Source organism: Solanum verrucosum, unplaced genomic scaffold, assembly GCF_900185275.1.
Source record: "Solanum verrucosum unplaced genomic scaffold, falcon-dt-bn FXZP01000147.1, whole genome shotgun sequence".
Lineage (NCBI taxonomy): Eukaryota > Viridiplantae > Streptophyta > Magnoliopsida > Solanales > Solanaceae > Solanum > Solanum verrucosum.
This window is the reverse complement of record NW_026020343.1, coordinates 3,871,901-3,899,634: the sequence shown is the minus strand read 5'-3', so window position 1 is coordinate 3,899,634 and position 27,734 is coordinate 3,871,901. Positions and strand designations below refer to the sequence as shown.

Genomic DNA, 27,734 nt, shown 5'->3' with positions numbered 1-27,734 from the left:
ATTCAAATGGTGCATAAATTCAGTTACAACTACCAAAGAAAGAAGATGAAAAAATAATCTAAAAAATTTCATAATTTAAGAATGAAGATAATCAATATTTAATTAAGAAAGACAAACTTTTGAAGAAAATAGAGAGAAGAGCTTACCTTGAAGAGAAGAAAAAAATAATTAACCCTTTATATTATAGCTTTGACCCTTGACTTTAGATAATCAAAGCAACTACAACCTTCATTTTTTTTAAATTTTTTTTGCTGAATTTCTTATAGTTTTAATTTCTTAAAAATTGGAAAAAAAAAAGAAGAGAAAAGAGTTTTACCTTTTAAGCAATAAGCAAGAGTTTTGATTTTTTTTTTTTATCATTTCAAATTCAATGTGATATTCAAGTATGAAGTATCAAGTATGAAATAAATCTACAATAACAAAAATTATGGGAGATGATTTTAATATTTGGCTCTTGAGTCTTAGGGGAATAACTAATGAAGTGATTTAGGGAATTGGAAAGATGAAAAATGATTTTGTAACACCTCAGAAACCTAACAGACTGAAAAATAGGAAATTTAGTGAATTACGGAACCCTCCACGGGTCGTGGATCCCGACACGAGCCGTGGATACCGACACGAGCTGTGGAAGGGCTCGTAAAAGTAAGGCAGAGCCACCAAGGCTTAGATGTTGAACCACGGAGCCCTCCACGGGTCGTGTTCCCAATGATGGGTTGAGGATGGGTCCGTCGTCCTGACCCAACAGACACCTGCCCCAAGTGGAGAACCACGCTGGCCTTCACTGCTTGTGGTCTTTCACACGGTTCGTGAAGTGGGCCGTGGCTGGGATCCAGGAACTAGAAAGCACTGGCCAAGAACCACGACCCACTTAACGAGTCGTGGTCCCTTTGACGGCCTGTGAGTGGCTCCGTGAGTGGCCCTCATCAGATTTTAAGTTAGGGTTGTTTTGGTCTTTTTTCCTATGCTTTGGGCATTTAAACTATGTCCTTTAATACCTAAACTACATCGTTTTACTCAGTCTAAGCCTAATATTCAAGTCAGACATTACCTAGAACCCTCATTCACGAAAACTTAGAGCAAAATGAGACGAAAGAGGCGCCAACTTTCCAAGAAAAAACAGAGGTGTTCTTCAATTTTCTGCCCCAAAATTCAAAGGATTTCTCCATGAATTTCGTCACCAGATATGTGGAATTTCAGTAGTAGGTTCCTTTCATCCACTAGGTCCCTAGAATTCCGTCAGTTTCTTGATTCTCCATATCTTGTTTAGACCTAGGGTTTCTAAAACCTTGGATATTTACTCTGATTTAGCTGTTGTAGTATCCTAAATCAAAATAGCTTGTTTGTTGAAAAGTTTGCTTAATTCCTTGAATGAAACTCAGAACCCTAGTTGTATAAGTTCTCTTAGTTCATGAATTATACTTGCTAGGTCAGTTAAACAGATAATCATGCTCCAAATTTTGAATGTCACATTATCAATATATAAATGTTGCATTCTCAGATTGCATGTCAGTATTTTGAGCTATTCAGTATTTCAGTTACATTTGTGTCACTTACACATTCAGTTGGGAGTAGACTTAGCACCGCGTTGGACTAGGGTTCTGTAACATCTCACACCTAGAAACGACTATAAAGAGTTTAAAATATGAAAATATTGATTTTTGGAAAGAATAAGGAAATTTGGAAATTTTTGTTTAAGTTAAGAAAGTGAGTTTTGGCCATTTTCAAACAGCCATAACTCCTAGTTCAGGATTATTTAGGATTATTTCTTGATATGGTTGGAAATCCCTTGGAGATATCTTTCCAACGCCACCGAGTTTGCGCGATTTCGATATCGTATGAGTGAAGTTATGTCTTTCGGAAGTTGGACTGTTGGATTGAGGAAAGTCCAAATCCGGATTTAAGGAATGGCAAACTAGTCTTTTCTCTAATTAATTTCCTAATTCATTTTTAGGGGTTTATTGGGGTAATAACAGAACTTAATTCAGTTTTGGAAAATTAGAATACGCTTAGGGCTTTGAGAAAAGAGAAAAGAAGAAAGAAAGGGAGAAAAGCCAAGGTTTCGCTAAGAACGTCAAGCGTTTGGAGTGGAATTCGTCGGGGGTGATCCCTATGAAGGTATGTGAGATCTTTTAGTGATGGGTTTGTTCACCCACACACCAAATTGTTTCAATTTAGCGATTTTGGGTTGTTTACATGTTAAAAAGTAAAGTTCTTGAAGGACATCGTTAAGTTCTTGATTGGTTGTGTTGTTGAAGTTTCTTGTTGATTTGATTCGTATTTCCGGGTGAATTTTTGAGTTAGATCTGTTGTAAATTGAGAGTACTAATGACCCTAAGTGTTTGGGAAAAGAACTAGGGAAGATTGGAGGGTTTAGAGATAAAAAACGAAGGAGAAAAGTCGAAATTTTTTGGGTAAAAGGGTGGGGTGCCGCGCTAGCCAGCGTGCCCCAAAGCAGTGTCTGAAGTTTTGGCCTTGGGGCGCCGCACCAGCCAGCATGCCCCAACATGTTCTCTGAAGTTTGGGGCCTGGTGCCCCATGCCTTTCAGAGCGCCAAGGACGCCATTTCACTCCATTCTCCCCCTTCTTTTCGTACTAGTTTCTAAGTGATGTACCTATGTTTCCTAGTTGATTCTAACACTCTAAGGTACATCTAAACATCATGAAATCATCCATAAACATGAGATCATGAACCTTGAATCCATAATCCAATTCAAGGAAAGTTAAGATCAAAGTCAAAGAAGTTAAGAGTCAAGTCTAGAAGTTAAGAAGCAAGTCAAAGCAAAATTTATTAAAGATTTCAAGAGTCTTTAACAATGTTTTAACTTCATTTTAAGATTGAAGTTTTCAAGTTAAGCAAAGAGTAAAGAGTTGAGTTCATTTCTCAAAAGTTATAAGGGAACTAAGTATTCCCTAAGAGTTTATAAATGTTTTTACACATTTGAGCAAGAAAAGGGAACATCGATTCCAAGAGAGCCTTTGGACTAAGCTTTGAGTAATTTTCTCAAATCAAAGAAAGAAAGTTGTTTAAAACACTTATGAGCTAAGTATATTTTGGGAGTAGTATTGAGCACCGATATAGGGATGCGAGTTCATATTAACTCAAGTATCCATAAACCATGTAGCCATCATGGGTAGTAAAGGATCATACTTTTTAGATGTCCTGCATCGTCTTATGATGCAGATACAGGTAACCAGGATCAGCATCCAGCGCTTCGTTTATCCAGCTTGGGCATTCAGAGTCTGTTGGTGAGCCTCCTTGCATTCCGGAGGACCTCTTTTATTCGCTTTCTAGTTTAGTTCATTAGGATGTTGTGGGGTTTGTCCCAATATCCATCTCAGTTGTTAGAGGCTTCATAGACAATTAGTAGTTCAGTTGTCTTTACATTATCATTCATATGTTGTTTAAAGACCGAGTTGCCATTTTGGCTAAACTATTATTTCTTAAGTTATGCATGTGTTATATTTTCTTTGTTTAATTCTTCCGCTGAGTTAAGTAAGCCATGCCAAGGGTTCGTTTGAGGCTAGCAATGGTCTTCGAGTGCCGGCCACGTCCAGGGTGTAGGCTCGGGGCGTGACAGGTTTAGTGTGCCATCATAGTCCTAAAACTACGTGCCCTTGTAGGAGTATAAGTCCCCTTTGTTGGGAATCAGATTTAGTGATCACGCCAGTCATGCCTTTATACCCAGGTATATTGGGTCCTCTCGATAGGTGTATACATCACACTCCACGTTTAGCTCACGTGGTTTATGTCGGTTAATAGTAGCTCCCACAATCAAACTCTTAGTGCACTTGACCAGATTTTCAACATTTTTATCAATATATAGTTCAGCATGTCATCTTCATGATTAGTACTTGGTCATTGCATTATGTTTAGCTTTTCAGTTATATTTCAGTATTTATATCTCTGCTCAGATTATATCATTGCTCAGTTTTGCATTGTTCAGCTTATATATTTTGTTCAGCTTAGTATATCTATATCATGCATGCTTAGTACATTCCGAGTACTGATGCATACTCTGCGCTACATCCTTTCATGATGTAGGCTCAGGTACTTAGCATCCAGATCACACTTAGATTGATTCTCGGTCCGCATTCAGCAACTTCAGTGGTGAGTCCTCATACTTCGAGGACAATAGACATGCTTTTCATTTTCAGTCTTTTTATTCAATTTTCAGTTTTGTTAGAGTTAGCTGGGTGGCATGTCCTAGCAACTCAACCCAGTTTGAGGCTTTTCAGACATAGTAGTAGATTCAACTTGAGTTGTTAAGTGAATGTGTCAGTTATCACTTAATTCTTAGTATGTTTACATGTTCAGACTAGATGGGTTTTTCCCATTTTCATATATCTACTATTTTTAGCTTCCACATAGTTCATGTTTTACTTAGTTATTTTAAGTATGCTTATGATATGCCAGACTCAGGGTTAGCTTGGGGTCACTTGGTATCCTAGGTTCCGTGTTACATCAAGGGGTAGCCTCGGGGCGTGACAGAGTTAGCCTTTGGAAATGAGACCCTTCAATTTTTTGGGTTTAAATATACTATTTCAGCACCTTTTTTTTTAAAAAAAGTGAAAGATTGTTCCCAAAATTAAATGAAGATTTGATAAAAATATAAATTTCTCAATGAGACTTGAGCCGTGAACGCAAGGGTGAAATTAAAAAGAGATCTACCAGTATGGTACACTTTTGATTTTTTTTAATGAGGAGGTTCAAAATTAATATATCTACATAAATATAGAAAAATTACCTTATTTATAGTGTATTTTTTTTATTGAGGGTTTGGGTTAATTCCCTCCCACCCCTAGATCCTCCCCTGCCTGTGGTCATACAATTGAAATTCAAGGAAATTAAAGGGTCTGTTATTCATTGTCAGAATATGAAGTTTGTTGTTCTATAATCTTATGCGAATTCAAAATTTAAATTTTATAATTTTCGGCATTGAACCTATTATATTTTCAAATATTTTTGAATCATGTCTATTATTTATTATTTTCTCTGTTTCAATTTGTTTGGCTTAATTTAAGTAATAAGCACTTTGCACCCCTAATGTATGCTCTTTTTTGTGACTTACACCTTATCCTATAATTTTTAATAATTTGCACCCTAATCTTCCCAGTTCTTTGCAAAATCATAAAGTTTTATCTTTCAATTATTTACAAAGATAAAATAGAAAAATTAACAAGTTATTATACTTTTTAGGATTTAAAAATATAACAATAATATAATTAAATTACTTTCTATCAACAACATGTAATTGAATGTTCTAGTCTTTCTTTCTTAATACATATACAAAGTAAAAAAAGAAAGAAAGACTGAAACAAGCATTCTCATCTACTTAACGTACAAACAAAATAATTACACCAAACAAAAAAGAAAGAAAGAAGAGAAACCCACAAATTTTTTAATTTGCTTTTAATAACTTGTATAAATCAGAAGAATAAAATGTGTAATGAGTTGATGGAGTAGAAACAATCCTCTACTGTCTTTGTATTTTCAATATTCTTCTTAATGGAACATCCACTGTTCCTATTCTAGAACAAGTAGGAACAAATTATGTCAAGATGCTAAAACCTAAGCCTACTAATTTCACCAGAGTTAAAGTCCCTCCCAAAGCAGTGATAATGGTACACAGGGAACCAAATGTTATGTGGAAATCATCAGAGTACAAAATCTTATCATTTAGGAAAACCTACAATATTCGATTATTGGAAGTTTCCTATGAAAAATTTGAGATATAGTAGAAATGGGTTGAAGCTATACCTTTTTTTTATATTTTCTCTCAACTATATATCGGCAATAACACATTGAGGTAATGAAATATGAATATAACAAAGTAATGATATTAGATGATTTATACAAGTTCGAATTTTCAAGGTGGCGAATCTCTAATTTTCTCAATGTTTTAGAGAAAACGATATCTTAATTACTACCAAAAAAATTGAACTACTTAGGTATCTTTAATATTAGAATATCTAAAAGAAAAAAAATCTAGATATGCATATTTGATCAAGTTATTTATAAATATTGATAAATAGAAGGAATCAACTCATTTATCCTATTTAAACAAGTGACTCCCATGTTAGGATTTTGCCCTGATTTTCTTACCTTATTTGAAGTTTTTTTTTAAAAGGAAAGACAAAGTATTACCATAAATGTTTTAACTTTTTCTCAAAAGAAAACATTATTTTCTTCCATATTTGGTTTATTCTTTACTTAGAAGAAAAGTTTGGAACTCTATAAATTGAAGACCCTCTTCTCATAAGAAGAACACAACAATAGAATCCACAATGTAGTTGTTTAGAGAGTCTTGTTTATGGGGAGATTTTACTCTCAACAATTTTAATGTATTTTTATTAGTTTTTAAATATGTAGGTCAATTGTCCAAATTATATAATAATATTTTGATTTTTAGTATAAATTTTTGTCATCTAATTTATCAATCATATGATATGCACTTGTAAGCTTTCACATGACGTACTAATCACTTTCGAACCCAACAACCCACTGCTGCCTCTCATGAATCCGCTTCTCATGGTAAGCCACATCCCCTTAAACCTCTGATGGTAAGGCACATCATGTCTAATATTTCCAGAATTAGTTGATAGGGAGAAGACCAACATTTCCATTAGTAAAGACACTTCACACTGCAAAGAGATAAGGTTGGTGGGACTAAAATGATTTCATTTGTCTCTCTTTTTAATTTTTTTAATTTTTTTTTCTTTTTTTCTTTTTTTTTCTTAAAGTAGTAACTGGCCAAAAATCCAGTTCATCCTTTGGTCAATGAACCATTTCTAGTAAAGAATAATGGAAAAGATTTGATTTTCTAATCTAAAATAATAAAAGGACTATAATTGCTTATTACAAACCATACCGCACTCATGTTTGTATTTCACAAAAAAATAATTTAGAATTATATTATTTATACGTATAAGTGATGGCTATCAATCATTGTAGGATTAAGTTCGTTTTAATGAGGTGACAATTGAGTTGCTCTATGGAGTTGCTTGTTTGAATCTGGTAGATTTGCTTTCAAGTTTTGATATAAAATGATGAGAGTGATTGAATTATATCCTATTGACTTTGATGAACTTAGTATGCATGTGTGCACTTGAGAATTAGCTCGCAAATTACATTATTGATGTTCATGGTATCGATAAAAGGTTCTCTGATTTTAAATGGGCTTTGTATGATCTTTCAAAGAGATTGGTTGAGACAAAAAAAAAGCATTCATGTTATTCTCTTGTATTTCTTTAGTGAAATTTGTTTTGCTTCAATCAGTGGTCACTACATCCGTTGAAAGAGCTATTTTTACAATGAAATTTATTAAGAATGAGTTGCAAATGAATGATGAGTTTTTGAGCGGTTGCATGACTTCTTTATGAAAAAGGACGTGTTTAATGGTGTTTCAACTAATGATATTATTTTGTTTTTTCAATAAATAAAACCTCGCTGAATAGTATTGAAAATGTGCTTGAGAAGTACTAGGAGTGATATTTTTTTGGAGTTTGTAGTTACCACTTACCACACTAGTTCTAGAGTGATACATTGTGAAGGGATAAATTTTTTGTTCTACTTAGAATCATTTTTTGATCTATTTAGCATCCTAGTTCTAGATTGACACATTGTAAAGGGGTAACATTTTGTCTGCAGTTGCCAACCAATTATTTTACAAAATACTTCAACATGATAGTGATAAAAAAAAACAATATAATTAGTAGGTTTACGCTGTGATATTCCAAAATTAACACATGTCTCATCAAAATTAGGTACCATAATGTTATACTTGATAAAAGGTGTAGACACCTCAACAACAAACAATCTTTTATCTTTCCTCAAATCTTATAGCGTTCTCATTGTCATTTTAACAAATAGCATGACATTTTGCAATTTCTTTAACCTTTTTTTTGTAAACAAGTACTAAGATCATTTGTAATTCCTAAAATTTCTTTCATCAAATACAATATGAATGCAATCTTATATGTTTGAGCAACTCTGATATATCTTGTTGCCCTGAATTTTTTTTATTCATGCAATGTACTGTTTCAATAGTATTATCAAATATGTCCATAATTGTACCAAATTTGAGGATAAAATAATTAAAAAATTTAAAGTGAGATCCCCAATGAGCATATCACAAGCTCTAGAAATACCAAATTCTTGATGCAAGTCATTACCAGTTTTGAGCTCACCCATATCAAAAGCCTTTCGATTTTTTTTTTGAGATTCTCGATATCCATCCATACGTTTCTAAGAAGCCATCAACACATTAAAAATATATGAAACCAAGTGTACAATTTATCCAATTTGAAGATCTCTTTTAGAAACATCAACAAGAGTTAATTGAAGTTGATGAACAAAACAATGAATGAAAAATGTTCAGCTACTTTTTTTTCTTAATCAACGTCTTAATGCCATTCATATCACTTTCCACACAAGTAGGATAGACTCAAGGAATGTTGCGAAAGTAAATTGACAACTGCATTTATAGATATTAAGCACTAGTACTTTTAATATGAATAATGTCAAAAAATCTCTCCATCACAAATCTTCTTCTATCAACATATCATAAAACAACCTAAATTTTCTCCTTCCATGAAACATTAAAAGATTCATCACCCAACAAGAAAAAATAATCACCATTTAATTCCTTTATGATACCCTTAATTGTTTTAATCTTGCACACAATAACTTTTTAAATCTTTGGACAAGTCATTCGATCATTTTGAGGAGCATTTTTCAATATAAAATTACGAATTTTATCACACTTATTGAGTATAAGATGAAAGAATCTCAACAAAAATTATCTCTATTAAGTGATGATTTAGGTTCATCGTGATCTTGAAATGCCAAGCCTTGTTTCACAAGAAGTCTGACTACATCAATGGAAGATGCTAAACGGATTCGATATCCATGCTTATCTTGATTAGATTATTTCTCAAATGAAGTATGAATACATTGTTGTTACCACATTAGATCTACACATTTTCTTTTTGTCTAATTATGAATATTAGTAAGCCCATCAACATGTGTTTTCAAACTAGCCTTTTTGTGTCAACTCCTAAACCTCATACTCAAAAATACTTTACCTCAACCTTAAAGATTGTTATTTTCCTTAAATAAATAATAATACAAACATATGATGCATCTTTACTTACACTATACTCTAACCAATCAAGAGATTCATCAAATTATTTATGATTAAAATGATGCATATCTCCAGAAATCTCTATTTATGTAAACTCTCTTAATAGAGGTTGACAAGGTTTTTATGAAGATAAGCTCTTCTAATAGCATCACAATGATTTGGATGAAATTTAAAGATTTGAGTTCTTTCCTCTAGACCAACTTTTAAAAAACTTGAATCAATTTTTTAGAAGAATATGGCGGTACTTCTAAATGATTATCATTTTCTTTACGATTAGGTTGATTCTGAATGGTAGAACTTGAATTTGACACTTTGAAAAAGTACTTCATTGACTCTTGAATCAGTATGAGATAGTTGAATGGTTAAGTTCATTAAAGACAATTCTTTACAAATTACAATAGATATTACCACCATAATTCAAATGGTTCATAAATTCAGTTACAACTACCAAAGAAAGAAGATGAAAAAATAATTTTTTTTTTCATAATTTAAGAATGAAGATAGTCAATATTTAATCAAGAAAGACAAACTTTTGAAGAAAATAGATAGAAGAGCTTACCTTGAAGAGAAGAAAAAATAATTAACCTTTTAGATTTTAGCTTTGAGCCTCGACTTCAGATAATCAAGTTACTACAACCTTTATTTTTTTTAATCTTTGATGAAATTTTTTTAGTTTTAATTTCTTCAAAATTGGAAGAAAAGAAGAAGAGAAAAGGGTTTTATCTTTTAAGCAATAAGCATGAGTTTTGATTTTTTTTTTTATCATTTCAAATCCAATGTGAGATTCAAGTATGAAGTATCAAGTATGAAATAAATCAACAATAACAAAAATTATGGGAGATGATTTTAATATTTGGCTTTTGTGAGGAAGAACTAATGAAATGATATAGGGAATTGGAAATATGAAAAGTGTTTTTGTAACAGCTCAGAAACCTAACAGACTGAACAACATGAAATTTGGTGAATTACGGAGCCCTCCACGGGTCGTGGATCCCGACACGAGCCGTGGATTCTGACACGAGCCGTGGATTCTGACACGAGCCGTGGAAGGGCTCGTAGAAGTAAGGCAAAGCCACCGGGGATCAGGTGTTGAACCACGGAGCCCTTCACAGACCGTGTTCCCAATGATGGGTCGAGGATGGGCCCATCGTTCAGACCCAACAGACACCCGCCCCAAGTGGAGAACTACGCTGGCCTTCATGGCCTGTGGTCCTTCACACGGTTTGTGAAGTGGGCTATGGTTGGGGGGTCCAGGAACCCGAAAGCACTGGCCAAGAACCATGACCCACTTAACGGGCCGTGGTCCCTTTGATGGTCCGTGAGTGGCGCTCATTAGCTTTTAATTTAGGGTCGTTTTGGTTTTTCCCCTATATTATGGGCATTTAAACTACATCGTTTAATATCTAAACTACGTCGGTTTACTCAGTCTAAGCCTAATATTGTAGTCAGACATTACCCAGAACCCTCATTCACCAAAACTTAGAGCAAAATGAGACGAAAGAGGTGCCAGTTTCCCAAGAACAAACAGAGGTGTTCTTCAAGTTTCAGCCCTAAAATCTAAAGGATTTCTCCATGAATTTTGTCACCAGGTAAGTGATATTTCACTAGTGGGTTCCTTTCATCCACTAGGTCCCTTGAATTCCGTCAATTTCTTGATTCTCCATATCTTGTTTAGACCTAGGGTTTCTAAAACCTTGGATATTTACTCTGATTTTTAGCTGTTGTAGTATCCTAAATCAAAATAGCTTTTTTCTTGGAAAGTTTACTTAATTCCTTGCATGAAACTCAGAATCCTAGTTGTATAAGTTCCCTTAGTTCACGAATTATACTTGCTAGGTCAGTTAAACAGATAATTATGCTCCAGATTTTGAATGTCATGTTATAAGTATATAAATGTTGCATTCTCAGATTGCATGTCAGTATTTTGAGTATTTCAGTTACATTTGTGTTACTTACACATTTAGTTGGGAGTAGACTTAGCACTGTGTTGGCCTAGGGTTCACTGTACCCTCATAGTCCCAAAACTTCGTGCCCCTGTAGGAGTATAAGTCCCCTTTGTTGGGAATCAGATTTAGTGATCACGCTAGTCATGCCTTTATACCCAGGTATATTGGGTCCTCTCGATGGGGCATATACATCGCACTCCACGTCTAGATCACGTGGTTTATGTCGATTAATAGTAGCTCCCACAGTCAAACTCTTAGTGTATTTGACTAGGTTTTCAACATTTTTATCAATATATAGTTCAGCATGTCATCTTCACGATTAGTACTTGGTCATTGCATTCAGTTTAGCTTTTCAGTTATATTTTAGTATCTATATCTCTGCTCAGATTATATCATTGCTCAGTTTTGCATTGTTCAGCTTATATATTTTGTTCAGCTTAGTATATCTATATCATGCATGCTCAGTACATTCTAAGTACTAACGAATACTTTGAGCTACATCCTTTCATGATGTAGGTTCAGGTACTTAGCATCCAAATCACGCTTAGATCGATTCTTGTTCTGCATTCATCAGCTTCAGTATTGAGTCCTCATACTTCGAGGACAATAGACATGTTTTTCATTTTCAGTCTTTTTATTCGATTTTTAGTGTTGTTAGAGTTAGCTGGGGGGCATGTCCTAGCAACTCAACTCAGTTTGAGGCTTTTCAGACATAATAGTAGATTCAACTTGAGTTGTTAAGTGATTGTTTCAGTTATCACTTAACTCTTAGTATGTTTTACATGTTTAGACTAGATGAGTTTTTCCCATTTTCAGATATCCACTAATTTTAGCTTCCGCATAGTTCATGTTTTACTTAGTTATTTTCAGTATGGTTATGCTATGCCAGACTCAGGGTTAGCTTGGGGTCACTCGGTATCCTAGGTTCCGTGTTACGTCAAGGGGGTAGCTTCGGGGCGTGACTAATTTAGCCTTTGAAAATGAGACTCTTCAATTTTTTGGGTTTAAATATACTATGTCAGCACCTTTTTTTTTATATAAAAAAAGTGAAAGATTGTTCCCGAAATTAAATGAAGATTTGATAAAAATATAACTTTCTCAATGAGATTCGAGCTGTGAACGCAAGGGTGAAACTAAAAGGAGATCTACCACTATGGTACACTTTGCTTCTTTTTCATGAAGGGGTTCAAAATTAATATATCTACGTAAATACAGAAAAATTACCTTATATATAGTACAATTTTTTATTGAGGGTTTGGGTTAATTCCCTCCCGCCCCTAGATCCTCCCCTGCCTGTGGTCATACAATTGAAATTCAAGGAAAGGGTCTGTTATTCATTGTCAGAATATGAAGTTTGTTGTTCTATAATCATATGCGAATGCAAAATTTAAATTTTATGCGTTTAAAATTTTATGATTTTCGGCATTGAACCTATTATATTTTCAAATATTATTGAATCATGTCTATTATTTATTATTTTCTCTGTTTCAATTTGTTTGTCTTAATTTAAGTAATCTGCACTTTGCACCCCTAATGTATGCTCTTTTTTGTGACTTACACCTTATCTTATAATTTTTAATAATTTGCATCCTAATCTTATCAGTTTTTTGCAAAATCATAAAGGTTTATCTTTCAATTATTTACAAAGATAAAATAGAAAAATTATCAATTTATTATACTTTTTAGGATTTAAAAATATAACAATAATATAATTAAATTACTTTCTATCAACAACATGTAATTGAATGTTCTAGTACTTCTTTCTTAATACATATACAAAGTAAAAAAAAACTGAAAGACTGAAACCAGCATTCTCATCTACTTAACGTACAAACAAAATAATTACACCAAACAAAAAAGAAAGAAAGAAGAGAAACCCACAAATTTTTTAATTTGCTTTTAGTAACTTGTATAAATCAGAAGAAGAAAATGTGTAATGTGTTGAAGGAGTAGCAACAACCCTCTATTGTCTTTGTATTTTCAATATTCTTCTTAATGGAACATCCACTGTTCCTATTCTAGAACAAGTAGGAACAAATTATGTCAAGATGCTAAAACCTAAGCCTACTAATTTCACCAGAGTTAAAGTCCCTCCCAAAGCATTGATAATGGTACACGGGGAACCTAATGTTATGTGGAAATCATCAGAAGTACAAAATCTTATCATTTAGGAAAACCTACAATATTCGATTATTGGAAGTTTTCTATGAAAAATCGGAGATATAGGAGAAATGCATAGGGCAATCCTAAAGCTTTATGAAATCAGAGGAGAAAGCACAATTGGTGTATTGAATTCAAGGTACATCCTTATTAGACCGTCTTTGTTTGAGGGTTATGTCCAATTATTATCCACATCAACATATTATGTCAAAGCAAAGGGATGTATAGAAAGATGCACACTTGAGATCCATAGTTTGAGCTGGATGTGAAAACAACAATAAGAGTTGCATGGATTTCAATGCTAGATCTACCTTCAAATTTCTATGCCAAGGACACACTTTTTCTATTATATCAACAATTGTGAGCTTGTGAGATGTACTTTAAAGGTAATTAGGATGATCCTTTGCTTCTGATTGAGTTTGCTTATAATAATAGTTATCATTATAGTATTCAGATGTCGTTGTTTAAGACGCTTTTAGGTAGGAGGTGTAGATATCCTATATGGTGGTTTGAGGTTGATAAAGTGAACTTGGTAGGGCCTGAATCAATTCATGAGGCAATGGAGAAATTTCAACTTATTAGAAAAAGGTTGAAAATGACTTAGAGTAGACAAAAATCATATGCAGATGTGAAAAGAAGAGAACTTGAGTCTGCTATTGATGATTGGTTATATTTGAAAATTTCGCTCATGAAATGGGTAATGAGGTTTGATAGAAAAGGAAAATTCAGTCCCCGTTATGTATATCCTTACCAAATTATGAGGCGTTTTTTATAATGTGTCATATGAGCTAGATTTGCCCGCAGAGCTAGCATCAGCGCATCAAATGTTTTATGTATCTTGTTGAAGAAAAGCATTGATGATTCAACTTCGATGGTGCCTTTAGAGAGTGTTGGTGTAAGGATAGTCTCTCTTACGAAGATGTTCCAGTTGAGATTTTTGACTGCCTGATTCGTAAGTTGAAGAGTAAGGAAGCCGCTTCAATGAAAGTCCATTGAAGGAATCAAATAGTTGAGGGAACTACTTGAGAAATAGAATCAATTATGATGGTCAAGTTCCCCTCCACCCTTTCCCTTTCATTTCGGTCCTAATGTGAACTAATAGTTCCTCCATAGTACTCTTTTCAGATTCATGTATTTTATTTATTCTTATATATTATTATGCATTCATGTTCATGAAATCATAGCAGTCTTCATTTCTAAGTTTGGAGTCAAGTCACTCCATATGTTTTCAGCATTTAGCTTTTAGGCTTGAGATTGCACACCTTTCCTTAAATTTTCAATGTGTTCATACTCCATTCAAAGATGAATTTTTCAAGGCGAAGATTGTAACACCCCAAAAGTCCTAAGCCCATATCAGACCTTGAGAATCTTAGAAAATCAGTCTACAAAAAAAATTAGTGTTTTACGGACATCATCTATATGCTGTAAAAGGAACTACAAACTGTAGATGAGGGTCGTAAACCAACCTCAGAAACATTTGAATTTGTATGAGATTTACAAAAGACTTCTATGGTCTGTAAATGGAACCACAGATCGTTGATGAGGTTCATATATTGATATTCAGAAATAACAAATCTTCTCTGATTTTTACGGTCTTAGTTCATGGGTCATAAAATATTTTACAGTTCATGGTTTAGTCCGTAGATCAAAGTCTTGAAACTCAAACTATATCATGATTCTTATATACACGTTTAAATGGATCCGTGAATCAAACTTTAGAAACCCAAAATTTGGACCTGATTTCCATGAGAGGTATCTACAGTATCAATAGACTAATCATAAATGATCTCGTGGAAGATGCAGAACTCAGATTTCAATTAGGATCATTTTAGTCTTTTAATTAATATATTACGTTGTTTTTGTCTATCCTAAGTTGGATAAAGAAAAAATTAGTCGATCCAAACCTCCCATCCGTGTACTAATGTAACACCCCATAGCCTTGAGTGGAAAGTTTAGCACATTTTTGAGTTCCAAGGGTCAACCACGAGGCCACCCACTCCCCGTGGATGGACCCACTCCCCGTGGCTGGACCCACACCCCTTAGGTGGGCAACATGGGTGAGCCCTCCTTGAAATTTACCTAAGGCAGTGTCTACGGGCAGGACCCACCCCTCGTGGATAGGGCCGTAGGTCCCATGCCCCAAATGAAGACTCCCAAACCCCAACCCATGATTGACCAGCACACCCTGTGGGTCCACCCATGGCCCGTGGGCGTGGTCTCGTGGTTGGGTCTAAAGTGGGCAGTGAGGTTGGTTAAGTCGGGGGCTAAGGGATCTTTTCAGATTTAATTAAGGGTTAAGTGGTGTCATTTTAACCTCAACTATACCACCTATATAAAGACTTTAGACCCCCTAAACTCATTGATCCTAGTCATTATTTCAACTCACCAAAAAGAAACCCAATTCTCTCTCAAATATTCTCTCTCTAGAAAGTGAAGAAGAAGAATAAGAGAATCAAGTTAGGTAAAAATCCTCCAATCTTCCAAGCTTTGTAAGGGATTTTTATCCAAGGTATGATAGCTTATTCATCCATGGATTCTTCCATCCATTGAGCCCCCTAGAATTTCCCCAATTTGATGAAGAATTCCCCATTTCAAGTTAGGATTTCTTCAATGTTGTGGGTTATGATATGTATTGTTCCAATTTAGTGGATATTGATTGTTTCTGATTGAAGTAGTAGCGAATCATGTTATTATGTTGAAATTACATGTTTTATATGTCTAACCCTAGTATAATTGATGAAATTGAAGTAATGTAGGTTTATGCCTTGAAAAAGGGAAATTGAGGATTTAGAGATGATCTTCTAGGGTTGATGATATATATAATAATTTCTTGAGGGTAAAAGCATGTAGACATGAATTGAATTAGAATAAATAATATGTGATGGATCATGACTAATAATGCTTGAGATTGAACCTTCATGACGATATATGATTAGAATCACTTAAGAATGAAACATTTGATTAGAATGCCTTGTAATCTAGGTATGTATGATGATTGTAAGAAGTAAATCTTTGAGAGTAAGACTTGTAGTCATGAATGTGATTTCTAGGGCTTTTAGAGTAAAGCTAATATGTTGAATTATGTATGTAATGGCTTTGAGAGTGAATCCTATATGAGAATGGTAGACTAGTAGATATCATTGTTGTGGATGGACTTTACTCACCTCATCTACCTTATAAATGTTTGAATGCATAATGTGATAGAATCACATGAAACATGGATTGGTTGTCAAGGACATCCTTCCACGAGACAACAATGCTAAATAAGGCTTAATAACTCGCCCAACGGGTGTATGCTTGGCCTCGAGTAGAGATTGACAATGAGATAGAGGTCCACACCTAATTGAGTCCGGGCTTCCAAATAAGAAGGAGGAAATCTCACATAGTAGAGTCCGGGTTTTCCCAAAGTAGGCCTCATGAGATGGAAGCCTTCACCTAGTGGAGTTTGGGTTTCTAGTAGCAATCTCCGTATCCAATGAACTAAGACATGCTTAAAGAAGTATCTCCTACTATTCAAAAGCATTAATGAATTAAGACATCATTGAAGAAGTATCTCATAGTGTTCAAAGTAAAGAGGAACTAAGATGTGCTTAAGGAAGTATCTTATAGTGTTCCAATGTATTAAAATATGGACTAGTCCCCAACCAAGAAGTAAGATTATGATGACCTAAAGTGGTACTTAGTATGGGTGAGATTATGAGGTTTTATCCAAGCATTGCACAAGTATGACTTGAGGTTACCTAGGAAGTGTTTCTCTTATATGATGTATGTTAGCTTGGATTGTTGCCATTGTTGCCTTCCTTGATATGTTTCACTAAAGGTGAATGTTCCCTTATCTATGAGAAATAAGCTATGGATGAGATCAAAGATGGTAAGTATGTATGATGGCCTAAGGTGAAACTCAGTATGGGTGAGATTATGAGATCTTACCCATAAATTGCACAAGTATGATTTGAAGCTACTTATGAAGTGTTCCTCTTATGTTATGAGGATTTAAGTATCGACTATGCTTATGAATATGATGTAGCTCTTATGCTTATGGATTATGCCTTATGATGACTAATTCTTATATTATGTCTATGTTGGATATTATGCTTATGACTTTGTTGTTATGCTCTTATGTTGTTATTCTAGCTATCATATTTAGTACATTTTGTACTAACGCATACTCTTGCCTACATTCTTATCAAATGTAGGGTTCGGCGATATTGAGTTTCATCCCTGTGGCTAGGTTCCTAGTAAAGCAAGGAGTTGATGATTTGGTGAGTCCTCATAGCATCGAGGATTTGATTACCTTTCCTTTATATTTTTTTTTGTTTTAGACTTTTGTATGAGCTGTGTCCCAAGAGTTATTCAAGTTGTATTAGATGGTTTGAGATAAAGTGTTATAGACTTTCGCTTGCTTTTATAAAAGACTTTGATTGTATGGAAAAAAGTTTTAAAGTTTCTGCATCATTTCTATTGCTTTATGTTATGATATGCTAAGGGGCATGTATGAGGCCTCTCAAGGTCTTGTATGCCTTGGTACATCTAAGGTGTACCCTGGGTCATAAAAAACTTGGTATTAGAACACAAGGTTTAGAGTGATTCTAGGATGTCTCAAAACCACGTCTAGTAGAGTCTTGTTCATATGTGTGAAGCGTTCCACATTTATGAATGGGAAGCTATTAGATGATTAGGAAACTTCACTTCTGTACTTGTCTACGTCATGCTATAGAGTTTAGCTCTAAAAGGTCTTTCTCCTAATCCTTACTCGATGGTCTACATGATATGGCTAATACAAGGGCAAATGCTAGAAGGAATGAGAAAAACGTGGTGGATCAAGAGGTTCCCCCACAACCTCCACAAGCTCTAATTAACCCTATGGATGAGAATGTTACAAATGCGGAGTTTAGATCGGCGATCCAAATGCTGGCCCAAACCATGATGACACATAGCTCTGGTGAACCCAATGTGGGTATGCCCGCTTTAAGAGTGAGGTATTTTATGAGGATGAACCCTCCGGAGTTTTATGGCTCCAAAATAGAAGAGGATCCTAAAGAGTTTATAGCTGAGGTATATAAGGTACTTGCTATTATGGGGGTGACTTCGGTAGAGATAGTGGAGTTAGCCGCTTACCAATTGAAAGGTGTTGCTCAAGTGTCGTATGATTAATGGAAAAATGGTAGGCCGGTAAGAGTGGGTCCCGTAGAGTGGGAAGAGTTTAAGTTGGCATTTCTTGATAGGTTCTTTACCCTAGAGTTGAAGGAAGCTAAGATGCAAGATTTCATTAACCTTTAGCAAGGTAGCATGAGTGTTAAGGAGTATGCCTTGAAGTTTACCCAACTATCCAAGTATGCTCCAACTATAGTGGCGGATTCGAGGGCTAAGATGAATAAGTTCATGATGGAAGTGTATGACTTGGTAGAAAAAAATATCGTACGGCAATGCTAGTTAGTGATATGGATATCTCACGTCTTATAGTGTATTCCCAATAAATTGAGGAGTCAAAACTCAAGGAAAAGAATAAGGAGGTGAAAAGAGATAGGACCGGTGATGGGAACTCCTCCAATGCTAGATCCGATGGACAAGGTAGGACTAGGTTTAAACAAAGGTATTCCGGTCAAGATTCTCCCAATACCTCTAAGTTTAACCAAGAGAAGGGTGGTGAGTCTTCATTGCCTAAGCCTAATTGCACCAAGTGTGGAAGGAATCACCATAGTAGGTGCCTAGCCGGCATGGATGGTTGTTATGGTTGTGGAAAAAGTGGTCACAAAATGAGGGATTGCCCGATGCTTAAGGCTAAAGGAAGAGAGGGCAAGCAAGCCACTCCTAGTGGTCCGAACTCTAATGCCCCCAAGCAAAACTGGTTTTATGCACTTCAAGCTAGAGGTGAAGAAGAGTGTGCCCCGATGTGGATCCCGGTATGTTAGTAGGTTCTTCATTGATGTTTGTGAATTATTAGATTTTTTATGTTAACTTTGTGATGTTTTGGTTGCACTCCTATTATGCTCCTTTGCGATTGTAGAACCCGTATAGTCAAAATTATTAGTTCCCACATGAGCATATCCGGGAGTGGAAGGGGGAAAGTCTATGTCATAAGTTTGGGTTATTTCTTGTTTTGAAAATGACTTTGAGGGTTGCATGTACCACCTAGCTAAGGTGAGGGAGAAGAGTTCAAGTGTTGACCAACTTCAAGGAGTTAGTTATCTTTTAAGATTGATCTAAAGTATGGTCATTTTGAGTAGGGTGTTTAGATAATACCTAGATGTGTTTGGCTAGTAGACTCGACCAAAGGTAGTAGTTATGGTTTAAAATGGTTCAGGATCATCATATGAGTTAAAAGTGAAAGTTAAGCAATATCTTGATCCTACCTTAGTAGAATTGAAAGAGATAGTGCTTAGAAATTCCGTTGAGGCTTCCTTCCAAGGGGGAGATGGTGTGCCTCAATGACAAGGTCATTGCGTATTCCTAGTGTTTGTGACTTGGGATTACTTGACATATCCCACCAATGAAGGGTGTAGTGAGTTTAGTATGAAAGGGAAGCTTAGTACCCATTTTGTAGGCCCATGAGAGATCTTGAGGCATGTGCTTAGGGTGCTTACGAGTTAACCTTACCTATTGAGTTGGCATAGGTGTATCCTTTTTCCATGTCTCTAAGTTGAAAAGAGTGTGTTCTAGATCCGACACCCCTAGTTCCCTGGTCAGCCTACAGGTCGTAGATGCCCACCGTAGGTTGCCACTAAAGCCACTGTCTAAATTTTTTTTCTATTTTTCGTTTTAGTTCATTGTTAGTTCTAAAATCTTTTCGACTGTATTATGAGTTTATTTTGGTACTAATTGGACATCCATAGGTACCATGGCGCCTAAGAAGCAAGTGACCTACTCCAAAAGCGGCAAATCAAAATTCGTGCAGCCTACTTTTAGGCTGATTGAGGAAGACACGGACGCAGAAAATGATCCAGCATATGTTCCACCAGCCATGAGGACATCCCCCACTGCACCTCAAGCTACTCGGAATACATCCCGACAGATGGTCACCGACATAGCCACTGTCTCCCAATCTGATGAGGAGAAAACACTGATCGGGTCACCGGTTGGTTCTGCTTTCGGTTCTGAGGCTGGTTCTACTTACGGCTCAGAGTCTGTCTCTGCTTCCAGCTCTGAGCCCGCCCATGCTTTCGGCTCCGATTCTGGATCCGCCACAGGCTCAGGATCACATGACAAAACTGCCTCGTCTGATGAGACCATTAGTTCGGGAGAAGTCCCGGTGCCACAAAGCTAAGACCCTGATTCGGTGGCTGGGGAGCCAAACAGATGGTGTGTTAAGGGGAAATGGAAAATCTATCGGGATGCCAGAATGCGGAATGAGAAAGAGAAGATGGCCCGGCTTATTACTGAAGTGCGCAGATTCCTCACGGGGAGTTTACACACTATTCCCGACATCCACCGGCTTATTCAGCTTCACAAGTGCGATTGGATAGCTCGAGATCCAGGGACTTATAGCGAGGAGTTTGTGTGGGAGTTCTATGCCTCATATGCTGCCACTTTCCAAGGTTCAATTTAATTAGAGTCAATCCTACAACCTAGGACCCTCTCACTACTACTATGGTCCAAGGTTTTCCAATGGTCACATCACATACCACCATCAGCCGATTCCTCTATGGCCCTGGCCTTGATCATACTTGGGCACTCAACACAACCGAATTTGATTACAGATGGGATATTGTGAGGAGAGGAGCCTTTACGCGTAATGCCAAATAGAGGGAGGCTGCCTTACTGTGGTTGGAAAGGCATACAACTGCAAATGGAGAGCGTGCATAGTGGGTTAGCTCACCACGTTTGGGTATTCGGAAGGCCGCCTTAAATTTGGTGGCCAAGTTTTTTTGGTTGCTGGTAAAGAACAGAGTGTCGCCCACAAAGGCCGAAAATGCACTTACATGGGATAGAGCAGTAATGGTGGCAACATTAGTAGCTGGGTTCGAGATCAAATCACTCGCACGCTGCTGGCAGAGATTCATGAGAGGGAATTTAAGACCTCCACTACTTACCCTTTTTCGTGCCTCATTTTTCAACAATGCAGAGACTATAGCGTGACGATCTGGCATTGTGACAAATTGATACAGGCAACGGGGACCCTAGATATTAGCCTTGATTAGAGACGAGGCACATGTGGCAGCACCTCGCAGAGGGCCACAGATCGATGTGCCATTAGGTACTGATTTAGTAGCTGCTATGAAGCAGATGTAGGGTGATGAGCCTGACCCTACAGCCCACACTGATGATGCCCCTACCTCCTCTTCTCAGGCTGTTAGTCAGGCCCCCAGCTTATCTAGAGCCACCCCGGCTTCTGGATCCTCTGTTGTACCGTTAGCTTGAGTTCAAAAATTGGAGGCACAGATGGCCACACTACTCCACCATGTGAATCCATGGATGCAGAAGTCCATTGCAGATTCTGAGGCAAGGATGGAGAAGAGGATGGAAACCATGATGGATCAGAAGGTTCAGGCCGTTCATAAGCGCCTGGATCCCTTCGAGTTGAGATTACTCGCACGGCCATCCCCGGTCACAAATTTTTCCTCCATTCGGAATGAGTTTGATAGTCTACGGGCTGACATTGATTCGATCCTTGCTGCTCCCACAGATGAGCCAGAGTCTGCACCCACTGCATTGGCTGATGATACCATACTCGATGCTCTATTCAACGAGGATACGGATGCACAACTCGAGCCCACCCCTGCTCGTGGGAAGAGGCACCGCTCCAGTCAAAATTCTGACACTACTGAAGAGTCCTGAACAAAGAAGCGAGAGCGCTAGCGGACTGAACAGGCTTGAAAAACCTTTTTTATAAATGAGGATTTGCGCCAGCAAAAGGTTCGTGAGAGTGCACGTGGGGCTTCGAGTTCTGTGCCAATTGTCGAGGTTCCGACTGTTGAGAGTCATGTTGTGAGCACCATTGATGGTGCAGTTAGAATGATTGATAGCACTACTGAGGGTGATGTGATTGCTGACATGGGCACTACTGAAGGTTGCCCCAATGTTGCTGAAGCGGGCTCCGAGAAACCGGACCCACCCGTTTGTTGATGGTTTGTCGTTGCTATGCGCCACAGGTTTGCTTCACCCAAATCCATTACTTTTTACTACTTTTTGTGTGCATTCGGGATAATTGCACCTATTTTTCGTTGGGGGTGGGGTAAATGGATTGTGGGTGATAGGGTGAAGTCTTAGTAACCCAACTCATAATCTTCTCTTGGGGTTTTCTTACCTGTGTTCTTTTCCCCCAAGAGACTGCTTAATTTTTGTTGAACCAACATATGTTAGGATTGTATGTGTAGAAGCACGAGAAAGAACGAAGCATATGTTAGGATTGCCCGGTTAGTCCTGCTAAGACAATCTACTCTAGAGGCTAGGAAGTGATCATAGGCCCTTGTTATGATAAGTCCACAAATTGCCTAAAAGAAGAATCCAACCAAATGAAATAAATGCTCCCTTTGATCCAAATGCTTTGAGCCTAAATTAAACCATTTCTTTCTAAACCTTTAACTCACCTTCCCATAATCTACTATGTTGGCCCCAGTCCCTCCTTAGACATGTGCACCTCGACTTAGGCCAAAAGCCTAAGTTGAGGATGGCTAATTTAAAAAGTAACCTCAATCTTGGCCGTGATCCGACAATGGGTATTGTGCACCTCAACCAATGGAAAATCCATAAGTTGAGGGTGGCTATGAAAGAGGAAACCGAAAGAAAAATGGGTATGAAAAGAGTTTGATGTTGAAAAAGAGAAAGAAAAAGAGGAAAGGATGTGACTTTTTGAAGGCTAAAGAAACGAATAAAAAGCAAGAAAAAGATGAAAGTGAAAAATAAAGAGCTACAAAGTCTAAAGTCACATCCATGGTTGAAGAGAACCAAGGGAAAGAAGATAAAATGGTAGGATGTCAAAAATAGGGCAAAAAAGGTAGAAAGCCTAATGTAATGTCAAGGAGGGCAGAAAGTCACTAAAAAGTACCCAATTGTACCACACCTGACCCTGAGCCTATGCTACAAGCCAAGAAATTCCTAGAGTGATCCTAGAACCTAGTTTGGAGAGTCTAAGCAGTTAAAATAAGGGCAAGCCTATGGTATTGAGCACTAACTGTACTTGAAGTTACTTTTGAGTGTGAGTGTTGAATGAATCCTTGTACTCAAAATCATATTCATTGTGAAAAAACAGGGATTTCGTTTGAAGTAAGGGCACTAGGTACGTTGTCGGAAAGTTGGTACCTTAGTGATAGTAAAATAGTGTATGTTGTGTGTTGGTTGGTCAGTCGTTTTCATGTTTGGATCCGCACAAGTTAGCTTGTTGAGTCTGAGAGAAAAGATTTGCACTCGAGAAGAGAGTCGGGGTAGAGAGTCATGTGATTGCTTGTGCTTGAAATGCTTGCTTCTATACAAAGTGCCGTTTAGAGTTTTAGTGTGTAGCTTGAGGACAAACAACGAATTTAAGATGAGGGTGTTGATATACCGTGAGTTTACGGTATTTTTAATACATTTCACTTAAGAATTGTATATGTCTAGGGCCATTTTGTATTGGTTTTATGTATTTTTCTCATGTTTGCAGAAAATATGTTCAGACGTGGAAACTGGACGCAACTGAAGGATGTGCAGAAAAAGGCATCTACGAAGGTGATCCACGAACCGTAAGTCCATTCACGCTCCGTAGATGGGTGTCGTAGATGGGAAGGCAAGGCTTGAAGGAAAATCACGGAATTCTTGACCAAGTGTGGAACCATGGTTGCAATCGACAGACCGTAGATTGATCTACAGACCGTACTGTTGATGCGTCAAATGATTCAGAGAGGGGTTCCAGTACCTGATTTTGAAGATTCTAAGTATGGAGCTACGGAGGAAGATCCACGGACCGTAGATCAATCCGCGGTCCGTACTGGTGCTCCGTCGTTTAGTTTAAAGATTTGTAGATTTTGAAGTTAGAAATTTGCCCAAATCCTGAGTCACGGAAAACACCTACGGACCGTAGATCAATCCATGGCCTGTAGGTCAGTATTGTAGATCGAAACCGCGTCCTAAAACATTATTTCCTTATTTCATTTCCTTTTTAGTTAGGACTTATTTTTCTATAAATAGGGCATATAAACTTCATTTTTGGGGGTTAGACTTCATTACTTTTATTCTAGTTTTTGGCTTTGGAGATTAACTTGCAACTTTAGCAATTCTTAATTTCCTAAGCACGTTTTGGTGATTTTTACTTTGAAATCCAAGTTGAAATTCTGGGATTATTCTACTCTACTACGTAAGTTCATGATTTATTCTTTAAACATTATGAATTGTTTTCTTGCTAACATGGGTAACTAAATCCACAACTAAGGTTGTGGGAACCATGAGCGATGAACGAAGTATGAATAGTAACTAAGTAATTCTCGAATAGTGGTTTGCATGCATTGATAATTTTTTCGTCTAGAAGTCTTTTTAACGGTGCGCAACGTTAGAACTCGTCTTGTTGCTACTTGCCAGACCAAGGAGGTAGTTAATAAGAAAATAATTATCAACATAGATTTAGTGTGATACTATCTAATAGAATTAATGTTGATTGGTGCAAGGGTGAAAACTAAGCCATACATCGATGTGACGTCTAATATGAGGTAATGGTAAAGGTTAGTAAATTATACACACGTAGCTGGACCAAGGTGCGGGGTGAAATTCTCTAGATGCCAGACCAAGGATTTAGAGATACATAACTTATCACTTTGCATGTAATACACTAGAAAGGGATTGCTATTACTAAGATTACGGAGTTATGAGCTTATGGGGAACACATACGCCCTAGTTTCCTTCTCACTTTGATAACAACAAAAGTTTGAATCTTGCTTACTAATTAATTTCATAATTTCCAAAATTTGTTACACAAACCCACCCCCCCCCCCCCCTTTTACTTATTTGTCTTGGAAATACATTGGCCAAACGAATATAATCGTTATTGAACTTAATTCTAAACCATATTCCTCGTGGGATTGATCCCAACCTACAAGTTGGGTTCTTTACGTGATAACGATCACTTTCACTTATGTTTTTGAAAAGAGGTGTAATTTGAGCGTATCAGTGAGTCGTCGAATCACTTTGGCGAGCTAGATCGGGCTCGCCTAAAGGATTGGCTCTAAAATGCTTACATGTCGGCGATAGGAAGGGCCTTTCGGCGAGCAAGGGTTAGCCCGCCGAAAGTTACAGTGCAATCAAAGTTACAAGGGTGTAGCCAAAAGGTGATCAAGAATACTTTTGACGAGTCGTCGAGTGCATTGGCGACCTCAGGCTTCTCGCCGAAAGTTACAGAGCCAAACTACTCATTTAGCAAGAAATTAAAGGCAAGATGAGGAATTTCGGCGAGCTCGACCCAGCTCGCCAAACAACCCAACATGCCTACTTTCAACCCATCATCTCGAATTCAACCTTGCAACCCCCAAAAATAAAATCAAAGCATGCACTAGTTAGATTAAAGTAAGACCCATAACACCCATCACCCTGGGATACTTAGACTTCTCTAGGTTTTGCCAAAGTTGGCCAATTGATGACGTTTGCCCTTTAGAAGGACGTCACCCGCTCTATCATTGGGCAAATTACGTCGTTTGGCACAACTACGAGTTACTCAGACTTCACCCAACTAAACTGAACAACATGAAAGCACAACCCCACAAAATTTAACAAATTTTAAGGCATAACAATATAGGATTTCAACAATAAGAGCAATATGGGCAAGGCATTCGAACATTCTAATCTTATCAGAGAGGCCCAACACAAGACAACATGATAATATTGTTGCAAATGAGTACAACTTTGATAAAAATAAACTCGGGGTTCAGAAAACCAACCTTTTATGCCGATTAAATTGATATTGAAATGCTAGGCGACAAAGTATTCCCAATCCCGAGCACAAATCAACAACTAAAATACTTATAGAATGCAAAAATACTGAAAATACTAAAGAGGTGAGAGTTTGGGAGGATTAAAAGTGAGGGAAAGTGAAGAGTTTGGAAGTTTAAACCTTTTGCCTTTTAAAACCGTCCAGTTCTCATCCATTCGATGACACGCCGAGTGGTCACTTACCTGACCGAGTTTTATAGGACTTTCAGTTGTTGTGAGGATTCACTCGGCGGATTAGATCGCGATTGCCGATCTGGTAGGCGATTCACCAATAATTTCCTGGGCTCGACGAGTTTTACAGACTCCACTTTAAAGATGTCTTGAGTCCAATGGCGGTCTGAGTCTGGGTCGCTGACCACTTCAGCGATGCGCTGACTAGACCTTTGGCTCGCCAATTTGCACTTTTCACTCACTTTCCACACTTTGTCATGCACATTCAACACACCATTATTGCTAACTTAAAAGAAATAAAATAAAACTTGGGTTGCCTCCCAAGCAGCGCCGTAGTTAACGTCGTGGCACGACACAAGTCCACCTTCAAACCTCATTCTTGGGGTTGACCATAGTGTCACTAAGCAACCCCCCTTGCTATCTCGGGTTTAGATGAGACGAGATATGACCCATTTGGGTCTCCAACTGCTTGATCGACATTGAATAGGAGGTGACGGTCTGGCTAAGGGTTGACACGTTTTCTTTCATCTCTTTCAAGATCTTGTCCGACCCCTCAACTTTGTTGAGGATACGAGAAATCATATCCTCAGACCGACCACTTTTCGAATCCTTTGGCTTTTAGCGCTCGTGGGGAGGCACATACCTTTCCTTCTCCCCATCCTTCCAATTTGGATCACGGTCCCTCCATTCACGATCTCGATCTTTCCAACCTTCATCTCTATTCCAACCTGAGTTACCACCCTACCTTGGGTAGTTTGAGCGATAACCGCTGCCTTGGTTGGCTAGGAAATTCACCTCTTCATTATACAAGGCCTCAAACTTGGACTCATCCGGATTAGAACACCCGACACCCACAACATTGACACTTCGAGCACCAGCTCCCATGACATTTTTAGACAAAATGTCAAGTTGTGTCATGATCTTGGCCATGTTCTGGTCCCTCTCTTGGTCCTTCTCCATCTGTTCCTTCATCAACTTGAACGTGAGAGGGGAGACCTGGTCTTCACGGGTGTACCACTCCCTGTTTATGGTAGTCATGCCATCTAAGAGCTGAGCCGCTATTACATAAGGTTGCTGCATCAAACCGCCAAGAGAAAGTTGGTCAGCAACACCCTTATTTACCAAGTCAAGACTCCGGTAAAAATATTGCAGAAACGCGTTATTAGGCAAGCCATGGGTTGGGCATTGAAACACCAACTTTTTGAACCGCAACCAAGTTTCATGAATTGGCTCGCCTTCTAAATGCTTGAAGCTCTGAATGTTGTCCCGAAGAGTCATCATCTTCGAGGGAGGGAAAAATCGCACTTGAAATGCAGTAACCAACTCTTCCTACGAAGTGATTGATTCACGTGGCAATTGAGCCAGCCACTTGCACGCTTTTCCCATCAAAGAGAATGGGAACAACCTCAACCAAACTGATTCTTGG

General features: G+C 37.5%; 2 protein-coding genes across 2 annotated transcripts in view; both read left to right on the top strand.

Moving 5' to 3' along the window:
* LOC125837375 (probable protein phosphatase 2C 10) overlaps positions 1 to 27,734 on the top strand; it is a 1,808,044-nt gene that overhangs the window by 473,008 nt on the left and 1,307,302 nt on the right. The window lies entirely within an intron of this gene.
* Positions 18,020 to 19,161, top strand: LOC125837413 (uncharacterized). The gene is made up of 2 exons (XM_049516543.1): positions 18,020 to 18,304; positions 18,736 to 19,161. The coding sequence occupies exons 1-2, from the start codon at positions 18,020 to 18,022 to the stop codon at positions 19,159 to 19,161; spliced, it is 711 nt and encodes a 236-aa protein (XP_049372500.1).